General features: G+C 39.3%; 1 protein-coding gene across 3 annotated transcripts in view; it reads right to left on the reverse strand.

Annotated features, from left to right (window-relative positions):
* Positions 1-21,604, reverse strand: part of MLLT3 (MLLT3 super elongation complex subunit) — a 151,925-nt gene that overhangs the window by 28,142 nt on the left and 102,179 nt on the right. For all 3 annotated transcript variants that reach the window (XM_042804792.1, XM_042804793.1, XM_042804791.1), the window contains one exon: positions 10,259-10,864. In XM_042804792.1, the coding sequence (XP_042660726.1) occupies positions 10,259-10,864 (606 nt within the window). The remainder of the gene's footprint in view (positions 1-10,258; positions 10,865-21,604) is intronic.

The following is a 21,604-nucleotide window of genomic DNA, read 5'->3' on the forward strand; positions in this document are numbered from 1 at the left end:
ATATGTACGGTCATGGGACGGTGAACATGGTACTTAACGAAGTGAAAAAGGCAGAGTACAAACTGATGGAAGTTCTTGTCAGATAACCCCAACCAAAAAGGATGAAAACAGTTTGCTGTCACTTTTGGTGCAGTAAGAAGGTTGTTCACCTAAATTCTCCCAGACATGAGGTACTGATGTTAGAAATTTGTGCACTCCTATCAACAAAGCAGCAGCTGGAGCACCATCTCACTACATGTAAAACTTCTTTTATGGATGTTACTCTGCACTACAGCACATTTCCACACCATTACAGATCTGGTCTCCTCAGCAGGTACTCACAGACTTTGCAAATTTTATCTACTTCTAATGGCCTTCTGTCAAAACAAATTTAGGTCACCAAGAACACCAAGACCATGGTTCTTTGCTTGATATTCCTGTGCGCTCATGATATTTTACTCCCTGTGTGGAAGACACAATGCAATAAGCACTCTCTTGAAACCATGACCTTTTCATCCACAGAATAAAGTTACAGTGTATTAACTAAATTGCATTAAAGCAGCATGGGCAATGGAAAAATTATTCATGCAATGAAAGAAATTAAAATTATCACAGCCTGTATCTACTGTTTCGTTGTCATGGTTTAAACCATAATACTTTTGCAGTTGATAATTTGAATCATTAAAACCACACAGGCTGGACTCATATGTAACCTCCTCCCACTACTTAGGTAATACCTAAAATATACCCTCACACAAAGCAGCGAAGTTATTGGCTTCTGTCCTAATCTCAACTGCTCACCAACAACTATATTAATTTTGCAATGGTTTTCTGATCAAGGTAATCAATGTTGAGGCCATCCATCCAGTTACTGCTGCTTCTGGTACCTGTTATCCCCTGATTAATGAGTAATCTTTCCTCAGGGTGCTTAGGCACCAGCAGAGGTGCCTGTTAACCTCAGCTACAAAACACAGCTTTGCTGGTGATGGGATATATATTATCAGTCACTTTTAAACCTCTCTTTAAGCTCCTCTTTTTAAAGTCCTCTTACTCACCTCTGAGGTGTTAATACAAGTTTTGTGGATATGTAAACAGTCCAGACAAATGCAAATAGCTCCATTTATCCTTATCTTCTAACTCAGCTCTCTGAAACTTTAATTCCTACAACACAGAACATAATTTCTGTCACTTTTGCCAGGTGGCTTGCAACACAATTAGTACACAGTAAAAAATTCCTTCACAAAGGTTCAGACAACCAGGACAAGAACAGGTAACATCTCAGTATGATCTGAAAAACCCTACATACATGTCCTAGAATCAGGCAGCCCTGTCTTGCAGTGCTACACATGTGTGCAGGGACTATTATTTTCATCAGGGATAAAGTCAGCATTAATTAGCAAATTTCTCAGTCCTTTCATAGCCACAGTCATATAACAAAGAAGTCTTATCACCAAAGCTATATGCACCTACTTGTTTTCAGCCTCAAAAGGGAACAAATGGTGTGAAATACTGCTGCTTGGAGAGGAGAACTAGAAACCCCACTAACATACTTAAGGGCACAGGAAACACAAACTACACATTTCAGCTGGGCAGATAAGGGTTTCTGTTTTCAAGGGAAGATGCAAGTCTGCTTGGAGGTTTTTAATAGAAAACATTATGTTTTATAGGAATTACTACCAACGAAGCTGAATGTTTTACTCAAAGTTTTTTGTTTGTTTGTAGGAAAAAGGATATAGAAAATTCATTTTGCAATATCTTTTTCTAACAAAAACATCAACTGTACTAAGATATTGATGAAACCAAGTCAGACAAGACAAGTAAGACTAATCCAAGTAAGACAGCACTACTAAATGATGGCACCGTGAGTTAAACCAAATTCACACCAAAGCTTCTTGAAGTTTAAGTGAATGATAATTTTTCTGTTGCTAGTGTGGAGATGTAGGACCACCTGAGCAAACATCCAAATTATTGTTAAAATTAGTTGCAGACATGAGGCTTTCCCTAAACAGTAGCTGCTGCCTGGCATGCCTTAATTTTTCAGTGAAGGAGTGGATGCTGTTGTGAGGGAACAGGCAACCACACAGAGAGAAAGGAGCAGTGCTGGATTACACCTGCTTTCTCTCTGTACCAGGGTTACATGCACATTTCAATACTGGAAGAATAATAACACACAGGCACTATCACCTTCAAGTTTGGGGCAGGCACATGATGTTCACCAGGAGCATCCCTTGCCCATTCCAAAAGGGCCCCTCATTATCCCCCTGCAGTACGTCATCGAGTGCCAACACCCAGCACGACCCCAAGGCTCCACAGCATGGAGAGCTGCACAGCAGTCCCTCATCAGAAGGTAGTGAATTGTCATTAATTCTATATAGGCATGACAACACGATACACTAATGGTAGCAGTGAGTTCAGGCAGCCTTTACTGTGACTTGATAAAATCTAAACTTCAGGGGATTATGCAGACTTTAAAATGTAAAAATTAAATTGTGTGTTTATGGTGTGTCCTGGAGAATTCACATCAGTTATCACTGTAATATAAGCTTCTGAATGGGAAGCATTATTAAAATTATCGGATGAATTTCATGGGGAGTTTGGCAGCAAACATACAAAAGTATGTGAGTAAATCATACCATTTTTGCCAAATGAAACAACTGTGAACTTGATGTTTCCACATAAAAAAAGAAAAGGCCATAAAAGCCTTGGATAGGTCTAACTATTGTAGAGATAGTCAAACTATTTCAGCTGATAACTAACAGGTGCTAGAATTCATTTTAATTCTATGGAGCTGTTCTCTGGATTGCAACATAATGTATGTAAGTAGATAAAGCAATTTAAGAGCAATGAAATCTGTATCAAGAATATCTCATCTGACCATGATTAGAATAAAACATCCTATCTTTAACATTTTGACAGCAAACGCCTCGGCCTTACAAAACTGTCTTGACTTTACTGGACCAGGCACAAAGTCTTTTTTTTTTTGCCACAGAAGGAAGAATATAATTAAAATATTGGCACTTCATATACACAGTTAAAATCCTTCTTTCTGCAGGCTAGCAGGTGAAAAGAATTTTCCAAGGCTAAAATACAGAAAATAAGGACCCAATCCAAAAATGTATTTATGCAAATGACTGAGTTAATCCACATGAGTAGTCCCCACTGAAACAGATGTAGCCAACACTTGTGAATAAAGTAAAATACTGGAGCCTGAACTAGTAGCCTAAAAACTACTGTGGTCAAAATATGACATTGCCTAAAATTGAAAAAAACAACTGAACACCCATGACATTGCCTCAAGAATGCAAAATTTCCTGACTCTTCCAAGATTACATTTGCAACCTGGACATTTAATCATATCTACCTAGCTTCTCTTCACCGTTTTAGTCCTAAATCCTTAATATTTTTATAAGCCAGTGATTTCTTAACACATCATGCTAACTATAGTATCTCAGTTTAACATTCGAGCTTGCTGCCACAGAGGAATCACCACCTGACAATCTTGATGCTTCCTCATCCAGCAATGGTTCATCTCACCACACACAGAGCAGCTTAATATGCACCTAAGCTTTTAGGAGTGAAGCCACAGCATTTTTCCCTTCATAGTAACAGCTAATAAAAATAGGTTTAGCATAGCAGCTGAATGGTGCCATGCTACAGCAGATGCTGATGGCCATAGAGCATACTCATGCCTAATACAATTTCTCTAAGGAGGTCTTATTATCTTAGGCCACTATTTCTCTCTGAGCACATATCTGGAAGGAGACACCTTGGACTGTACAATATTTACATGATCTGCTAACACCCACCTGTTTGCGACTACTGAATCACCTCCTCCACACAGGAATACTATGAGCAAAAAATCCCACAGGAGTGGCTGGAGGGGTTTTAAGAGCACCATTCACACCTGGACTAAAAGTAACCAAATGAGGAAACAATCCAATAAATTATCAGGCATAAAAAGTAAAGATTCTAAGAATAAAACATGTTGCAAACACACAGTGCCCAGCCTGCAATGAAGGATATCATCAGTATCAATACCCTCTCTGTCATTAAAGATCTTAACAGAGTCAGAGTTTCACAAAAAAATTAAAACCTAGCTTCCTTTTTTTTTTTTTTTCCCCCTGGGGTAACTACATAACTACATGAAAATTCCACACTGAGCTCTATTATCACTACTGTTAATTCCAACTTTAAATATCATCTGCAAGAGATCTTACTTTGGCTCCAAGCCCTGGCAGAAAGCAAGATTCTTCAGCTAACAATGACCTGGAGTTTTTACAAGACCATGGGGATTTTAAAAATATTCTTCCACTTTTTTAACACTCAAATTAACAGATCATGTGCCAGATCCGAAGTGGCACGTTATGGATTGCTTTAAAAATGTACTCATGTTGTAACTTTCAGACTGCTTTAAGATACACAAACAGTTAATTAAGTACAAACCCATAGTCTATGTAATCACTACTGTATTTTCATTGTTCTGTAATGGACTTCCCAAGAAGGAGTTGGCATTTTTTTTCTGAAGGCAAAAGACCTGGTAAAGTACTCTACTTGTAATAACTGAAACTTCTCACCCCTGAGCTGTCACAATTTGCTAGCATGCATTTCTGCTCAGTTTGTATTTGCATAGGCTTGGACAGGCCAAAAAGCTGCTACTGTTATTAATGGCAATGCTACAATTCCAGGGACATATACAGGCAGGAAGGGAAAAAACAATACATATCATGGGCAAAATAACCACACCAGGAACAGAAATTTATCCAACAGAACCACATGCATTCTCTAAAAAAATCCATCTACAAACCACTTACATGCACAGCAAATTTTAAGAGTTTTTATTCAGATCACGGCAACTGGAGATACACTGAGAATATTTGTTAACACCTAAACACATATGTTTGATCTGCCTGATCTCCTCTGTGTCATTCTGATGCAGCAGCTTCACTTAGAGCTATGCATAATTTTTGCCTCCCTACCCAGTGCAGCAAAACTGGTAACAGTAAAACAAGAAGTATCAGAGCATCCCTTCTGCAATGGCTCCACAGCTCAGAATGGGCAGGTCTAGCCATGGAAAAATCTTCACTTGAATCCAAAACTCTTTATTTCCTCTTCTCACACACCATTTCGCAGCTCACACAGATGCTATGAGAACATCACCGTATTTCACTATTAGACATGCAGTAAAATCAAGAAGGTCAAGACCTTTATTTATCATATTGCTGCAGTGTCCCACACAGGAAGCAAATAGATGGAGTTTTCTTTAATTAAAACATCATGCAGTTGAATTTAAAAGCAACATCTTTGGTGTTTTAAAGTGGACTGTGCTCATACTCCTATGCCTCAATAAAATCATAAATCTGACATGCTTTCACTCCATACCCTACTTTATATGATTTGTACCAAAGCCAGTAAAATAATTCCTCAGCCTTCATGTGTAATCTCTAACTGAATATACATGCTGCTCCCAAATAGCTTTGCTAGCTCCTATGACTCTAAGACCCGCGCTGTTTTGAACACCAAGTCTACCACTAATGCTTAAGCACAACACACTTTAAATCATTAATATATTCAAAAAGTGATACTCCACAATGCAGTGTGAAGAGAAATGGAGACACACATTTCACTTGACAACAGCTCAGTCAACAGAAAAACAGAACTCAAATAAATACAGCAATGCACCACACTACAGCATATGTGAAACAGACCACAAAGAAATGACCATACGTGGTCTTACTCTCTAAGCACACAAAGGCTATTAAACAAAGGTAGAAAGTTTATCATTAAGCAGGCCTGTGATTCGCTTTATTTCCCACAGTAATTTTATAAAGGTATTGGGAGCTCAAAACAAGGATTGATTGAAGGACATCAGAGGACAGTATCTGGCTTTCTGTAACACCCCCAAGGCAACAGTATGCTAGCCTGGCTGCATTCTTAAACCTGAATTTTAAGGGACAGCTCAGAGGGTGGATTAACCATTGGCAGACATGCTTTACCACAAGAAAAACCAGTCCACCTCACTTGGAGGGTGCTATACCTCTACACCTTCCACTTTGTGAAGGCGAAGGCCAGTATTTCAAGTCTGAATGCCCAGAACTAGGTAGAGCATGATGCCAATATTGAGAAGGGTTGAGCACACCCTGCTTTTCTGTCTGAAATTAAAGCACATGAATTGAAAGGTTACACCCCACCTCGATTCACTGAATGAGGGCTGTATCTGAAGAAATCAGGGGAGTAGCAGCATTGCCTTCCTGTAGCACCTACCCAGCGAAACAGCACCTCTATTTGATGACATTTGTCAGTTTCCTTTACAATAAGGACTTCTCAGAATGTCACCATTTAAAAACCTGAGCCCAGACTTTGCAATTGAGAACTGATCATGGACTACCCCTAGCTCTGAAAACTCTCTTCAGTGTGATCAGCAATAGGAAGAAACTTAGTTTTGCAGGAAGTTCTAGCTTCTGATGAATATGTTTGATAAAAGTAGTACTAATTCATATACTTCTACTATGGAGCTTGTTGGACAAATTTCTGGAGGTAATGCCAGCATTGCACTGATGTCCCACTTCTTAACTTGCTTGTCACATTTTATAAAAAAACAGTTAATGGGCAACATCCAGAAGCAATGAACATTTGCCAAGGGAAGACTCCTTCAAAACCTTTGAAATAAATATCTGTACTCTCCCTCCATGGTTTTTTTGTGTGTTTGTTTGTTTCTTTCTTTTTATTTTTTTTTCTTTAAGAAATGCACAAAAAATCTACTTGCTTTTGTGCACCTACTGACAAAATGAACTCTATAAAATATGACTAAAATAATTCTAGGTGAAGCAATACAAGCTTAGCTACAGAGCTGTCATAAACAGTTCTGTTACATTACACCCTTTATTACAAATTTATCATGCTTGATATGCATAGCTATGCATATAAGCTAATACAAAGAAAGTGAACAGTCACCATTTCAGAACATGTGTGTTTGAGAACGAGAACATCTCTTACTCCATGGAATGAAGAAAATATTGTCCTCACAAAATCATTAGCAAAGTTATTAATAAATTTATTACAATAATTCATAGAGTATTAGGTTGGCATTATGTCATAAATGTAACTTAAACTAGCAAAAATGCACTTGACTCAAAGTTAATACTTTTGTGGTATCCTAAAAATTCTCTTTTAGGTATTGATTTGTAATCTGATTTGTTATACCTAACCCAAATTTGCCAAGTTGGGTTTTGTGGTTTTTCTTTTTTAAAGACACTTTGGGAATAAATCCCAGATACTTTACCAACAAATATATTCCCAAATATTGATAAATTCTGTGTCCATAAATGCTACAATCCCCACAACTGTAACTGTACCAGAGTAAGAGATAACATCTGATTGTATTTTATTTATAGGATATTATTATGTCAGAACGTGCCACTGAAGAAGTGCCTTCCCAGCTTCAGGCAACTATGTTGGTTAGTATCATGAAGCATTAACAGACCTGAAATAACTGTCCTTGTATAGCAAAAGCATTACCATATTTTCTCTTCCATTACTCTCGATATAACACTGCAATATTTCACCTTTTTTTTTTTTATGTGTCTATAATCATAGGATATACCCTTTTTGGTATATATCCATAGATGTAAAATCTATGCCTTTTCCTGAAATGCTTAGAAACCCACCAACACATACAGAAGTTCAAAATACTTTTTCCAACATACTGAAATACCTCTATTATACTGCTCCCTGGTTAAAACTAGTGATGTGTAGAAGGAATGACTGTTAAATTCTGTAGACACTCATTAACCAGGCTGCCCAGCTCTTTCTCCCACAACACTAGGAATGGTGTGAATCCACAGGCATCTTAGGGAATTTTTCTGGGTTTTCTAGATACCTTTTCTAAAAAATAAGTATATTATTGACTTCCTAATAATATCCAGCCACTGACTGGAGCCATCCTCAGCCTGATTTATAAATGAGCACAGTCCCAAAGTGGCAGACATCCTTTTCACCCATACAGATGTGGACCACAATGGCCCTCCTACTGAAGACCTATCTGTTCTGTGATCCAGGAAATTAACATTCAAATACACCAGAGCACAGAGCAGCAGAATCTGCTTTTATCTGAGTGGAGTCCAGTAGTTTACCCTCTCAATAACAGTGGCTTTCAGAACTAGAAAACCCCAAATCTGCTTTTTTTTTGCTTTAGTACAGAATTAAGGAACTCCTTAGGTCCTTCAGGTCAACTGCAGATGGATGATGAACAAGTGCAAGTGGATTTGTGTCATCCTAAGGAAAACACAAGGGTGTACCCATTATACTACTGGTAATAGGGGAGAGGCTGCAAGACAACAAAGAGGGAAACACATGACAATTAAAAAGGATCAATTTTAAGCACCATCCATATCCTTCACATATCAGTTATCTGCAGGTTGCTATGCAGCACACACCTCTGTAGTGCCTGCATTTGTAAAATTCCAGTTACATTGCAGCTGCTGCTCTCAATTGTTTTGTCTTTGAAGAAAAATGGAGAACTGCCATAAAAGTGCATGTGCCACTACATGGCACCTATTTGAATGAATAGGAAATCTGAAAGCAGAATCTATGCTAATTAGCCAGCTATTCTGAGGGTAGGTAGGGAGTCTTAAGGGTACTGACATAAATTAAAGTAGAAAATTCAGCTTCTTTTGAAGACATTAAAGCTTAATTCATACAAAGGCCAGCAAGTGTGAACATTTTCAGGTTTCAAGACTGTCCTGGTTTCAGCTGGGATAGAATTAATTTTCTTCCTAGTAGCTGGTACAGCGCTGTGTTTGGAATTCACTGTGAGAATAATGTTGATGACCCACTGATGTTTTAGTTGTTGATAAGTAGCACTTATCATAAATTTGGGATTTTTCAGTTTCCCATGGTCGCCAGTAAGTAGGTACACAAGAAGCTGGGAGGGAGCATGGCCAGGACAGCCAGCCTGAACTAGCCACAGGGATATTCCATACCATTGGATATCATGCTCAATATATAGACTTGGGGGTGCTGGCTTGGTGGTGGATTGCTGATCAGGCATCGATCTGTGGGTGGTGAGCAACTGCACTGTGCATCACTCATCTTTTATTGTGTTTTATTTCTCTCTGTTTTTGTTATACTATTTTATTATTATTATTGCTATTGGTATTATTATATTTAATTCTATTTTAGTTATTAAATTGTTCATATCTCAACCCATGTGATTTACTTTTTTTTTGTTTCTCCTCCCCAACCCACTGGGAGAGGTGAGAAGTGAGCAAGTGGCTGCGTGGTGCTTAACTGCTGACTGGGATTAAACCACAACAAAGACAAATTCATAAATTCTAAGTGAGAACTAGAATGCTACCCCAACCACAATATCACCAGTGCAATGCTGTAAAGCAGAGCTTGTCCTGTTCCATACCTTCTAAATTTTACAGCCTTTGCCTGCCCTAAGGGACCAGTCATTAAAAGGTCACTTTAGATCAGAAATGTATTACTTTCTCCCTTGTTGCAAGTTTATATGAAGTAAAAGCCTAATGTTGACACCTCCTCACAGTAGGGTATTTATTGTCTGTTCCAGAGAGGAACCCACCCTTTTCTTTCTCTACTCATCTGTCTATAAAAGATGCTTCTGAAAAGTCTGCTAGGAGTATGATTAAAATCCTAACTATCAGGAGCAAATGATGCTTGAAACAGATAAGCCAACATGGTAGACAAATATTTTTGGTCAGACATGGTAGACAAGTATTTTCAGGAAAGCAAACTTCCACAGAAACAGTCTTTATTCTTAGGTAAGCCTGTTACTTTCGATAGATTCTCCTCATCAGAGCAAGGATTCTAGGAACTCCTCCTCCTCCACACAACTGGCATCATTCACAGAACTGCCCTTTTTAGAAGAAAAAATAATAAATAACACTCTGATTTACTGCAACCTTTCCTGAATGTACTGAATTCTTGAACACCTGAGCACAAAGACTTAGGGTATAAATACAAGTATTTAAGCCAATTTCCTTTTTGCTCACAAGAAGCATGAAATTCAAATAAACAAGATCAAAACAGCAATATTATTTATAGCCATCTGCCATATGCTCATTTGTCATAATGTTGACAGATTTATAAACTGAGTAGACTTGAACAGGCAATACAAGTTTGAACAGCCAGCAGACACATCCTTCAGTTTGAACAATCTGTCAGTAGACAGGAGAAAGGAATGAGAAAATACAAATATGGTGCGCAACCCCACAGACTGGGAACACTCACCATGTATGAAGAAAAACCAAACACCACTTACTTCAGATTTGGAGGACATGTTTTCCTCTACATCAGAATCATTGGGATCTACAATATCATCAAATGGTGGCAGAGTAGGCATCTTCCTTTCCAGTGCAACATTTTCAATTTTGACTCTCCCCACCTTGAGTTGAAATCTATCTTTTGTCTGTTTTTTGTCAGCTGAACAAGTAAGAATCAGGGGTGGGGCACTAGAAAAACTTTTAAATAGTGTATTTGAGCCACTTTTTTTTCTTTTTTTTATGGAAGGTTCATCAGAGTCCAAAACAGAAGGCCTTTTTGTGGGGGTCTTCTTTTCTTGCTGCTGCCCACCTGTTATGGTAAGGATGGGGGTGTTTTCAGATTTTGGCTCCTTGGACATAGGTTTGGGTTCCATGAAGGCCATCTTAGAAACTATTTTTTCATCTTTTAGTGGTTTGTTTTCTTTGGGTTTCTTAGAGAATTCTTTGGAAGATTTGTTGTGTTCCCTGGAAGGTTCTTTGAAGGCACTTTTATGTTCTTTTGAGTCTTTAGAAGTCTTTTCCTTGTGCTCCTTTCTTAACTTGTGGGTCTTTGAAAAACTGTTACTGCTGCTGCTGCTATTTGTGTTCAGAATCCTAGTTGGGTCCTGCGAAAAGTAGATATAAAATGTTATTAAAAAAAAAAAAACAACAAACCTTAAAACCCCAAAAGACAGACATAATATGGACACAGGATTCATATTAAAAACTTGGTACTGCAGGTTGAAAATGAGAAACTGCAAATATCTATGTAAGAACAGATACAAACCACATCATTTTGGTCAATTTATCTGTTACAAGATGGTTTACCATGAGCAGTTACCACTGCTTGTCAGTATCTGCAAGACAAATTAGTTTCTATCTTAAGAATTAGATATGTTTTTTAGGAATCATCGTAAGATGAACACAACGACAAGTTTAGGAAATGTTAACCATGACCATTAGCTACTAGAAAAAAAACCCGCATATAGAAAGATTGGTATATGAACCATATACTGTCAACAGAATTAACTCAGGATCAAAGCAAAACATGTGCTCCTGATGACATTTCAGGCCAAGTTTGACTTCTCTACTGTGATCCTCTCTCCAGCTTTTGCCAGATCCTTTTCCTCACACACAATAACTACTCGAGGTCTATACTGGCTATGGAAGACTTGATTTGACACACAACTTCTCAGCAATGTCATTTTATGGAAAACCTACTACACTAAAAAAGCTTTCTTCTTTGTATTTAAGCTGCTGTCTCTGCTGACTATTTAACTGCATTTTTTAAAATTCAACTGTCATAACCAAGAAGGATTTCTGAGAGGGTGATGACCCAGAGGTCCTATAAGATAGGCAAAAGCAGAAAGAGCAGAGCAGTATCATTCCTCACTCAGTTGAATCTGAAATGTTGAAGTGACAAGGAAGGTGGTGACCTGCAGCTAAAACTGGCAATAAGAGAACTGAACCACCCAGAATGGGTCGTATAGGATTCTTTCTTCTGAGAATTAGCATCCAGGAATTTCCAAAAGATAAGGATAGCTCCAGCACTGCCCACTTTCACTGAAACGGCTAGCAGTGGGCATTCAGCATATCAAAAATAACCAGTAGACTAATGGCACTGTTATAAACACTAAACACCTGTAGCACTCTCTTCAGAAACAAGCATCATTTTTATTCTACTTAAAATCTGCCAAGTGACATTTCAATTTACAGGGACCTACAGTCAGTAAGTTTAGGTTGCTTACTTTCTTTCAAGCTGATTATAAACATTTCTATCTATATATACTGCTGAAACAAAAAAGGGGCCCAAACAATAGGCCTCAAACCAAGGTTGACTTCTGAGTGAATCCCCCGACCAGCAATCAGCATCTTATCAGCAGCATGAAGCAACCAGCATCTTATCAGCATGAAAATGCAACCCTGGGAACAATCCCTGGGAACTGTAAGTAACTATAAATCCCAAATGTAAAGAAAAACACAAACTCCTCAGACGTGCCCGGATCCTGGCCAGATCCGGACACGCCTGAGTGAGGCATGTCAATCTACCAGCTATCTCCTGTGCCTTTCGTATAGATTTGTTTGTTAAACTGTATAAAAGCCGGACCCTCTCACAGCACAGACGGAGACCTCACCTACGAGCGGACGCCCTGCGTAGGACTTCCCAATTGCCAGGAAAGGCTCTCTGACCCTTCGCTGTGACGGGGCTCCCCAGCTGATGCACGGGTCAGGGTGATGGTAAAGTATGAGGGCAATTGGTGATGTATCTTTCTTAATCACTATAGCTAGCTTTATGTAGTAATGATGGTGCATTACCTTGCTTATTCTTTCTGCTGCTTTAAATTAAAGGAAAATAGCCTATTTCTTTAGCTTGGTGTCTGTGTCCTTTGTGTTAAACCCGTCAATTGGCAAAACAAATTTAGTGTCACGGACAGGATAAGACAAAAATGTCATTTTTAAAATCTAAACGTAATGAATCAGCTCCATCTGAAATTCCTGGATGGGAAGACCTTCCCTATAGTTCACTGGCTCTTGAGTAGGCTAAGGTCGGAGGACCATGCGAACAGTGGGAAAGTCAGCTAAAAGAAGCTGAACCACTGGATGTATTAAAATGTATCCAAAAATTATCTATGGAAAAAGGAAAAGAAATTGTGTGTTCAGGAAGACAGGGATGGGTTTTATCAACAGCATATTGGAAACAGCACCAACAGAAAGAAAAACTGTTGTTAGAGCGCTCCCACATGGAGCGACAGATGTGTGATTGGCAGAATCAAATTGTAATGTTACAGTGTCAAAACAAGTTGCTTGCCGATAAGTTGGATGCTTATCAGACTGTAGCTGAAAGAGCTGCAGTAACGGTGGCACAGTGTAAGAAAAGAAGGGGACGAGTAAACCATAGGAAAGTGCATGCTGTGACTGCAGAAGCAGGGTTACAGTGGGATCCTGACAGATGGGATGGAGATATTTGGGATTCTACGATATCTGATGAGGCTGGTTCCTCAGATGAACCTGTGGATGTAAAACCAGTGTGGAGACGGAAAATAGAATTGGATACTAATGGCCAACAAGTAAGGAATGATGTGACTGAGGATTATACTCAGCATGAAATAAATGATATAATTGAAAGATTTAAGCAGAGACTGGGGGAACCCCTGCTCTCTTGGATGGTGCATTTGCACGATCAGGGAGCAGCAGGGGTAACCCTAGATCCAGAGGACTCTAGGAAGTTTTTAGTTTTCAGTTCTGAATCCTCTGTGCAAGACGCATTCCAAAATAATCCTCAGGATACAAATTTGTTAACCTTGGCCGCCCGGGGATGTAATAATAAATACCCCACAGAGAATACTTTGGCCAGGTGGGGAACGTCCCTGGTATACTTTGCGAGACTGTATACAGCGGATGAAGGAGGAAGCGATGAAATTGGCAATCTTTATAGGAGACCCTGACAGAATGATGCAAGCTGCTTTGTCTGTCACTCATAGAAACCGATTGATTAAGACTGCCCCACCAGCATATAAAAATGTAATAATGACTCTCTTAATTAATGAGACCGGAAATCCCATTGATGAGATAATTGAAAAAATACAGCAGCTAGGTGATCTTGGAGAATGGGGCCCCCGAGGAAGTGCAGGAAACCGAGATACTCAGGACAGCCCTAAAGGAAGTGAGAACAGAGTTTCTCTCACAAGGAAATGTTTACAGCTTTATTGAAGGATGACATATCTAATGAAAAGATTGATGGTGTTCCAACTAACGAGCTGTGGTGAAAATACAAACATAGAGGGCTGAATAAGCCTAGCAGGAGAGTTCAAAGTTCTGAAACTAAGAATCCAGGGGTAACTCAGCCTACAGCACCTCCTCCTGAGCCTCAACAGGACTTCCCATCTGCAGACGGTGGGCCCTCCGCGGGCAGATCAGTTGTTCCGAGGGAAAGGGAGGATTGGGAGACGTATTCTGATTTATACCAATGAAAGGAGTAGTAAACAGGAATGAAATTATGGCCAAGCTCCAGTGCAATGGGCACGGAAGGACCGACGGCCCCATGCGGAGGTCCAAATATTTTGGAAAAACCGGTCCTCACAAACAGTAAAAGCCTTAATTGACACAGGAGTGGAGGCCTCCTTGATATATGGGAATCCAAAGAAATTTAAAGGACAACCTGTAATTATTACAGGTCTGGGAGGGAAACAAACTGAAACTGTACAAACTCAAATTGAAATGAAAATAGGAAACCTCCCAAAACGACTGTATTCAGTCATGATTGTCCCCATTCCTGAATACATAATAGGAATAGACATTTTGAAGGGACTAACTTTGAATCTCCCAGACGGTCAGTACCAGTTTGGGGTGAAAAATCATATCAGTATTAGAACAATTTTAGTAGGAAAAGTGAAAATGCCTCCTGTACAGATTCCTGCTGCTACTAAATTACTGACTGTGAAACAATATAAATTCCAGGAGGGCATGAGGAGATATCACAGACAATTAAAGATTTATTAGATGCAGGAGTATTGAAACCAGTTACCACAGCTTGGAACAATCCTGTATGGCCTGTCAATAAAAGTGATGGGTCGTGGAGAATGACAGTAGATTTTAGGGAATTAAATAAACATAACCCACCGCTTACACCAGCTGTACCAAACACTGTTACTTTAATAGAAAAGGTTCAAAAGCATCCAGGGACTTGGTATGCTCTAATAGATTTAGCTAACGCCTTTTTCACTATCCCAATAGCAGAGGAAAATTGGGACCAATTTGCCTTCACCTGGCAGGGACGACAATATACCTTTACCAGACTGCCTCAGGGATGGCTGCATAGTCCAAACATTTGCCATCGGACAGTGGCTGAGCATCTGGATAAGATAAAATTGCCTCCTCATATGCAAATAGTGCATTATATTGATGATATCCTAATTCAGGGAAATAATGAGAAGGAAGTGCAACAAATACTTCAACAGGTGGTAGATCATATGAGACAGAAAAGTTGGGAAATTAATCCTAGCAAGATTCAAGAACCATCCCAAATGGTAGAATTTTTAGGAATTCAATGGCATTGTGGGCATCGGGAAGTATTACCCAAAGCTCGACAGAAAATTTTGGATTTTGCAGTACCACAAAATAAAAATGAGGCACAGAGATTTATTGGATTGTTTGGCTTTTGGCAGCAGCATATTCCCCATTTAGGACAGATTCTGACTCCTTTGTATAAAGTAACAAGGAAAAAATATGAGTTTGAATGGGGGAATGAACAGCAAGCTGCTTTTGAGTCAGCAAAGGAAGCTATTCAAAAGGCCCTAGATTTGTGGCCATTGCAGGAGGGAGAAGTGGAGTTAAACATGTCAGTAAATGGATTACATGCCAATTGGAGCCTATGGCAAAAACAGGGAAGGAAAAAGGTTCCCTTAGGTTTTTGGGGACAAAAGCTGCCAGAGGCAGGAAACAATTACACACCTTTTGAGAGACAACTACTAGCATGTTATTGGGCGTTGGTAGAAACAGAGCAGCTTACAATAGGACATGAAGTGTCCCTTCGTCCTGAAATTCCTATCATGCAATGGGTTAAAAGCTCTCCTAAAACCCATCGAATTGGGCATGCTCAAGAATTGAGTATCATAAAGTGGAAATGGAATATTCAGGAGAGTAGCTACTACCCCCACAAGTGATCAAGAAATGAACCCTGATTTGACAGTTGAACGGGAATCCCCAGTACGATGGGGAAAAGCTTTTGACCAATTGACACCCTCTGAAAAGGAACATGCTTGGTTCACTGATGGATCAGCTAAGTATATAGGAGGGAAGAGGTTTTGGAAAGCAGTAGCTTACTATCCCCATCTAGAAGAATTTTTAGAAACTACAGGAGAAGGGAAAAGCAGCCAGTATGCTGAATTACATGCAGCTTATATGGCCTTGAAACAAGATCTAGGAGAATGACATTTATATACTGACTCCTGGTCAGTAGCTAATGGGTTAGCTACTTGGCTGCCAACATGGGTAGCCAAAGATTGGAAAATATACTCCAAAGAAGTCTGGGGAAAGGAATTGTGGAAGGATATTTGGGAAATAGTAGAGAAGACTAAGGTATCTGTGTTTCATGTTGATGCTCATAGTAATGTGAACGCTTTAGAACGACTTTATAACTCTGTTGTAGACAACCAGGCAAAGATTTCCCAAGCTGGATTAGAATTCCCTCAGAAAGATGATCATGAAGGCTTGGCAAAATGGGCACACCAAAAGTGTGGGCACCTTGGAGAGAAAGCCACTTACAGGTGGGCCCAGGAGCATAACAATGTCACTTGATATGATCAAAACTATAATCGCCCAGTGCCTCGTGTGCCAACATACTCACAAACGTCCAGTGCCTAATATTGTGAAAGACGACCGGGAAGAGGAAAACTGCCAGGACAAATTTGGCAAATGGATTATATTGGACCTTCACCCCAGGACCTAGGGTGTAAATATGTCTGCACTGCTGTAGATACATATTCTGGATATCTGATTGCCCATCCTTGTAAGAAAGCTACTCATCATAGTACTATCTGTACTATAGGCATAATCATTTTGTACTATGGAATTCTATTGCAGATTCAAACTGATAATGGGTCTCTTTTTCAAAACAAATTTGTTCAACAGTGTGCTGAGCAGCAAAATATTCAGTGGGTTTTTCATATACCGTACTATACACAAGCTGCAGGATTGATTGAACAAAAGAATGGGTTGTTGAAAGAGCAGTTGAAGAAGTTAGGAGATGGGAACCTATCCCGATGGAAAACTCATCCCACAGATGCGCTACATATCCTTAACAATAGGCCCATTGGGGAAATGGAAACCCCTTTGATGCGCATGACTACACCCAATTTACAAACAAAACCTCTGACAGTAAGTGAGACTTTGACTTACTGGGAAATTGTTCCTGGTGTGATGGCCCCTTACCGGGCCACTCCAGAGGCTGCAGGGCTAGATCTCTATGCATTGGAATTGATCAGGATAAACCAAAACCAGGTGAAAGTTATCAATACTGGGATAGGAATTAAAATTCCTCCAGGACACTTTGGTTTGATAACTGCTCGTTCGAGCCTAGCCTTGAAAAGTATTCATGTCATGGGAGGAGTGACTGATGTAGATTATCAAGGAGAAATTAAAGTAATTCTATTAAACAATGGTGAACAAGATTTGATTATTCATCCCCACGACAGAATAGCACAACTATTGATATTGTCAGTTTTGAAAGCAATTGTGAAAAAAGGGGATCCACCTCAAGTCACCACTGTTCGTGGAGATAAAGGGTTTGGATCAACTAATTTCAATAACGGAGCTAAAGTATGGGTCCAGAGTTCAAGCGGGCCTCCTGAACTAGCTGAAGTAATAGCCACAGGAAAAGACAATACTGTTTTAATCATGAAATCTGGACAGGAAAAATGGGAATATGTTCCTGCAACTAAATGTTATCTGCGAGAATAACTAGATGTCTTAAGATTCTATCTTTTAGATTCTGCTAAAATGGATTTGCCTGTGTATCATCATGGTCCATTTGGGAAAGGCTTTTACCCCAGGATGGCCATTGGAAGGTCCACGAGGGACACCGCTTAGGTGGCAATGGAAAAATGCAACCAAGACAAGACAACAGGATGATTTCCAATGCAAAGCCAATTCTGCCTCTATCATAGCCAATGTTACTTTCAGTACTCAGTTTATTGGAACATTCAGTGAATCTGTGTAAATGGACAATCTTGACCAAAAGCTTTGATATGTTTGTAGAAATTAGTGCTAAGCGTGTTTATATAGTAACAAATGATTAAAACATTATAGAAATGTATAAAGTAACTGCTCCATTTTCGGGATGCCTCAGAAATGTATTCTATCTCATCTGGCACTGAGAGATGTATACTTTTTATTCAAAGCATGAAGAACAACTAAACATGTACTGGCATCCCCAAAGCTTAGGACTTAATGGAATCAGCTTATCCCTGACTCCACTGAAAACCATCATGGAACAATCAGAACATTTGCGACGACACCTAGAATGACGAAATAAAACTCTGTCAGACTCTGTGATACAGACTGCAATCACGAAGAATCAACTAATGTCGTTAGCTGGCCAGATGGAGAGGGAGACTGCACACCACTGGTGGGACATCTTTACTGGATATTCATCCTCTGCAACCCAAGTGTTGAATTTCTTAATACATCCTCTTGTAATATTGTTAGTTATCATTATTATTATTACTTTATATAATTGTTATGTATGGTATCATATCAAACGGATAGAGCGAACATGTTGGGCTCTTCCAAAAGGGTCGTGATCTTCACTCCTAAGTCACAGGACCAACTGAAACAAAAAAAGGCCCAAACAATAGGCCTCAAACCAAGGTTGACTTCTGAGTGAATTCCCCGACCAGCAATCAGCATCTTATCAGCAGCATGAAGCAACCAGCATCTTACCAGCATGAAAATGCAACCCTGGGAACAATCCCTGGGAACTATAAGTAAACAATAGGAAGTAACTATAAATCCCCAATGTAAAGAAAAACAGAGACTCCTCAGACGTGCCCAGATCCTGGCCAGATCCAGACACGCCTGAGTGAGGCATGTCAATCTACCAGCTATCTCCTGTGCCTTTCGTATAGATTTGTTTGTTAAACTGTATAAAAGCCGGACCCTCTCACAGCACAGACGGAGACCTCACCTACGAGCGGACGCCCTGCGTAGGACTTCCCAATTGCCAGGAAAGGCTCTCTGACCCTTCGCTGTGACGGGGCTCCCCAGCTGATGCATGGGTCAGGGTGATGGTAAAGTATGAGGGCAATTGGTGATGTATCTTTCTTAATCACTATAGCTAGCTTTATGTAGTAATGATGGTGCATTACCTTGCTTATTCCTTCTGCTGGTTTAAACTAAAGGAAAATAGCCTATTTCTTTAGCTTGGTGTCTGTGTGCTTTGTGTTAAACCTGTCAATTGGCAAAACAACTGCCTAGCATCAGAGAAACTTTTAGAAAGAAACATTTAAACAAATGTATTGCATATACCCATTAATTTCCTTTCCCTTTACCTAAAATAGAGATTGAAAAACCAAAAATACTAAAACCCTGAAAAAAAAAGTCAAGCATGAAACCTGATGTATTGTGAAATTTGTAAAAACCCTAACGGTAGATAGAGATTTATACTGAATAGGACTTCATTAAAAATATCAAGCCGAAATAACACAAAAAAGAACCCATTCTAACCTAGAAAAATAAAAAGTATGTGAAGTTATATTCCTGATGATAAACTGCAAGACTGTTAGCCAATGAAGCTAGGAAATCAACCCTTCTTGAAAGCAGGATATTCCGTAAGTGCTACATGGCATGTCAGTATCACACCCTCCAACTCTTAAATGATCAAATTCATGACTAGCAGTATGGGAATAGCTTTAAGGAAATTATATGGACTATACACTTACAGCATGCCAAAGATTCCTATGCTCACACCTTACTTGTTGGCAACTACATCCTATAGCTCAAGTCTTTAATTACTCCTCTTTAGGACAAAAACATTACAGTATTTTTCAGAAATTGGAATATATTTAGTTAACGGTGTCCCAATACACAGTTCTAGAATCAGAGTTTTAATGAAATTCTTAGGTTGAAAGAGAGGATGATGAACAATACTTACCAATAAAGTGTTCTTCCAATATAATTTTTATGCAAAGAAAGCATTATTAGAAATTAGGAACTACTGAAAAGGGTGCTAGTCAGTATAAATATTACAAATGTACTTCTGGGTTTGACTTTCAATAATTTGGTTTGTTATTCATCCAAATCTTTTGCAAGCTGCAGAAAAAAGCGATGCCCAAAATTCTCTCATCTGTGTAAGACTGGATATGCTTTCATCTGTATAAAATTAATGTACAAATCCCCAGCTCTGTTATATCTTCCAGCTATTCACACCTCATATTCTACACTGCTAAGCATATTTGCTTTTCTTTTTTGACCCTTGCACTGGTTTTGCTGGGACAGAGTTAATTTTCTTCACAGTAGCTAATATGGGGCTATGTTTTGAATTCGTGATCAAAACAGTGTTGATAGCACACTGATGTTTTAGATGTTGCCGAGCCACATTCACACAGCGTCAAGCCCTTCTCTGTTCCTCACACCACCAGTGAGGAGGCCGGGCGTGCACAAGGAGTTGGGAAGGGACACAGCCAGGAGAGCTGACCCCAACTGACCAAAGGGATATCCCATACCACATGACATCATGCTCAGCATATAAAGCAGGGGGAAGAAGGAAGTGGGTGGACGTTTGGAGTGACGGTGTTTGTCTTCCCAAGTCATCGTTATGTGCAGTGGAGCCCGGCTGTCCTGGGGATGGTTGAGCATCTGCCTGCCCATGGGAAGTGGTGAATTAATTCCTTGGTTTGCTTTGCTTGCATGTGTGGCTTTTGCTTTCTCTATTAAACCGTCTTTATCTCAACCTGTGAGTTTTATCACTTCCGATTCTCTCCCTCATCCCACTAGGGAGGAGTGAGCAAGTGGCTGTGTGGGGCTCAGCTGTTCACCACCACAGATTTACAAAACTGCAGAGGGAAAAACATATTCAGCTTTTCTTCCCCCTTACTTAACCATTGTTTTACTCACAAGGTAGACAGGATAGCAACAGTACTGGAAACTGGAGGACCAAAGCAGGACATGGCCAACCTCAACCTCCATGGAGGCTGACTAGTTTAAAAAATACAGTTAGTAGAACTGCTCAGAAAAAACCTCACCAAATAAAACAAAGCAGAATTACTGTTTAATGAAAGTTGTGTCAACAAGAGGAGAAATTAAGACTGTGAACACATCTACCTGTGTGCTCCTCATTGGCAGGTAACTGCTTACAACTTGTCCTGTCAGGATGTGTTAAGCCAGTATTTAATGTACAAAAAGACCAGTATCTCCCTTCTCCTCTGTAGCAACAGGTGGAAAACATGAATTAAAAATAATTACTTTGAACTGTTTCTCCCTTCTCATTATCTTAACTAATTAGGGAAACACAGTGCTGCACATACTATTCAATTGTGCTTTTTGTTAAGATGTTTCTTACATCAGCATTGCAAATGTATTTTTGAGTCAGATTTGGAAATCTAACTATACATATAGTATATATGCATCAACATTAACAATGGGCAGAAGGACCAACAATGAACAATATTATGATGACATTTTAATATCTGAAAGTAAGACACTTCCTCACTTCCTAAGCCAGTAATTAAGAAAGAAAAATTTAAAAAGCACTAATCACTCTTTGGGATGTTTTACTTGAGCCAAAACTCCTTTCCTGGTGAGTTTTTTTAAAATAAATATAAAAATAAGTTCCATATTTTGTTTGATGCAAGACCAGCCCCAAAGGTTGA

Source organism: Tyto alba, unplaced genomic scaffold (assembly GCF_018691265.1).
Source record: "Tyto alba isolate M040663 unplaced genomic scaffold, T.alba_DEE_v4.0 Super-Scaffold_42, whole genome shotgun sequence".
Classification (NCBI taxonomy): Eukaryota; Metazoa; Chordata; class Aves; order Strigiformes; family Tytonidae; genus Tyto; species Tyto alba.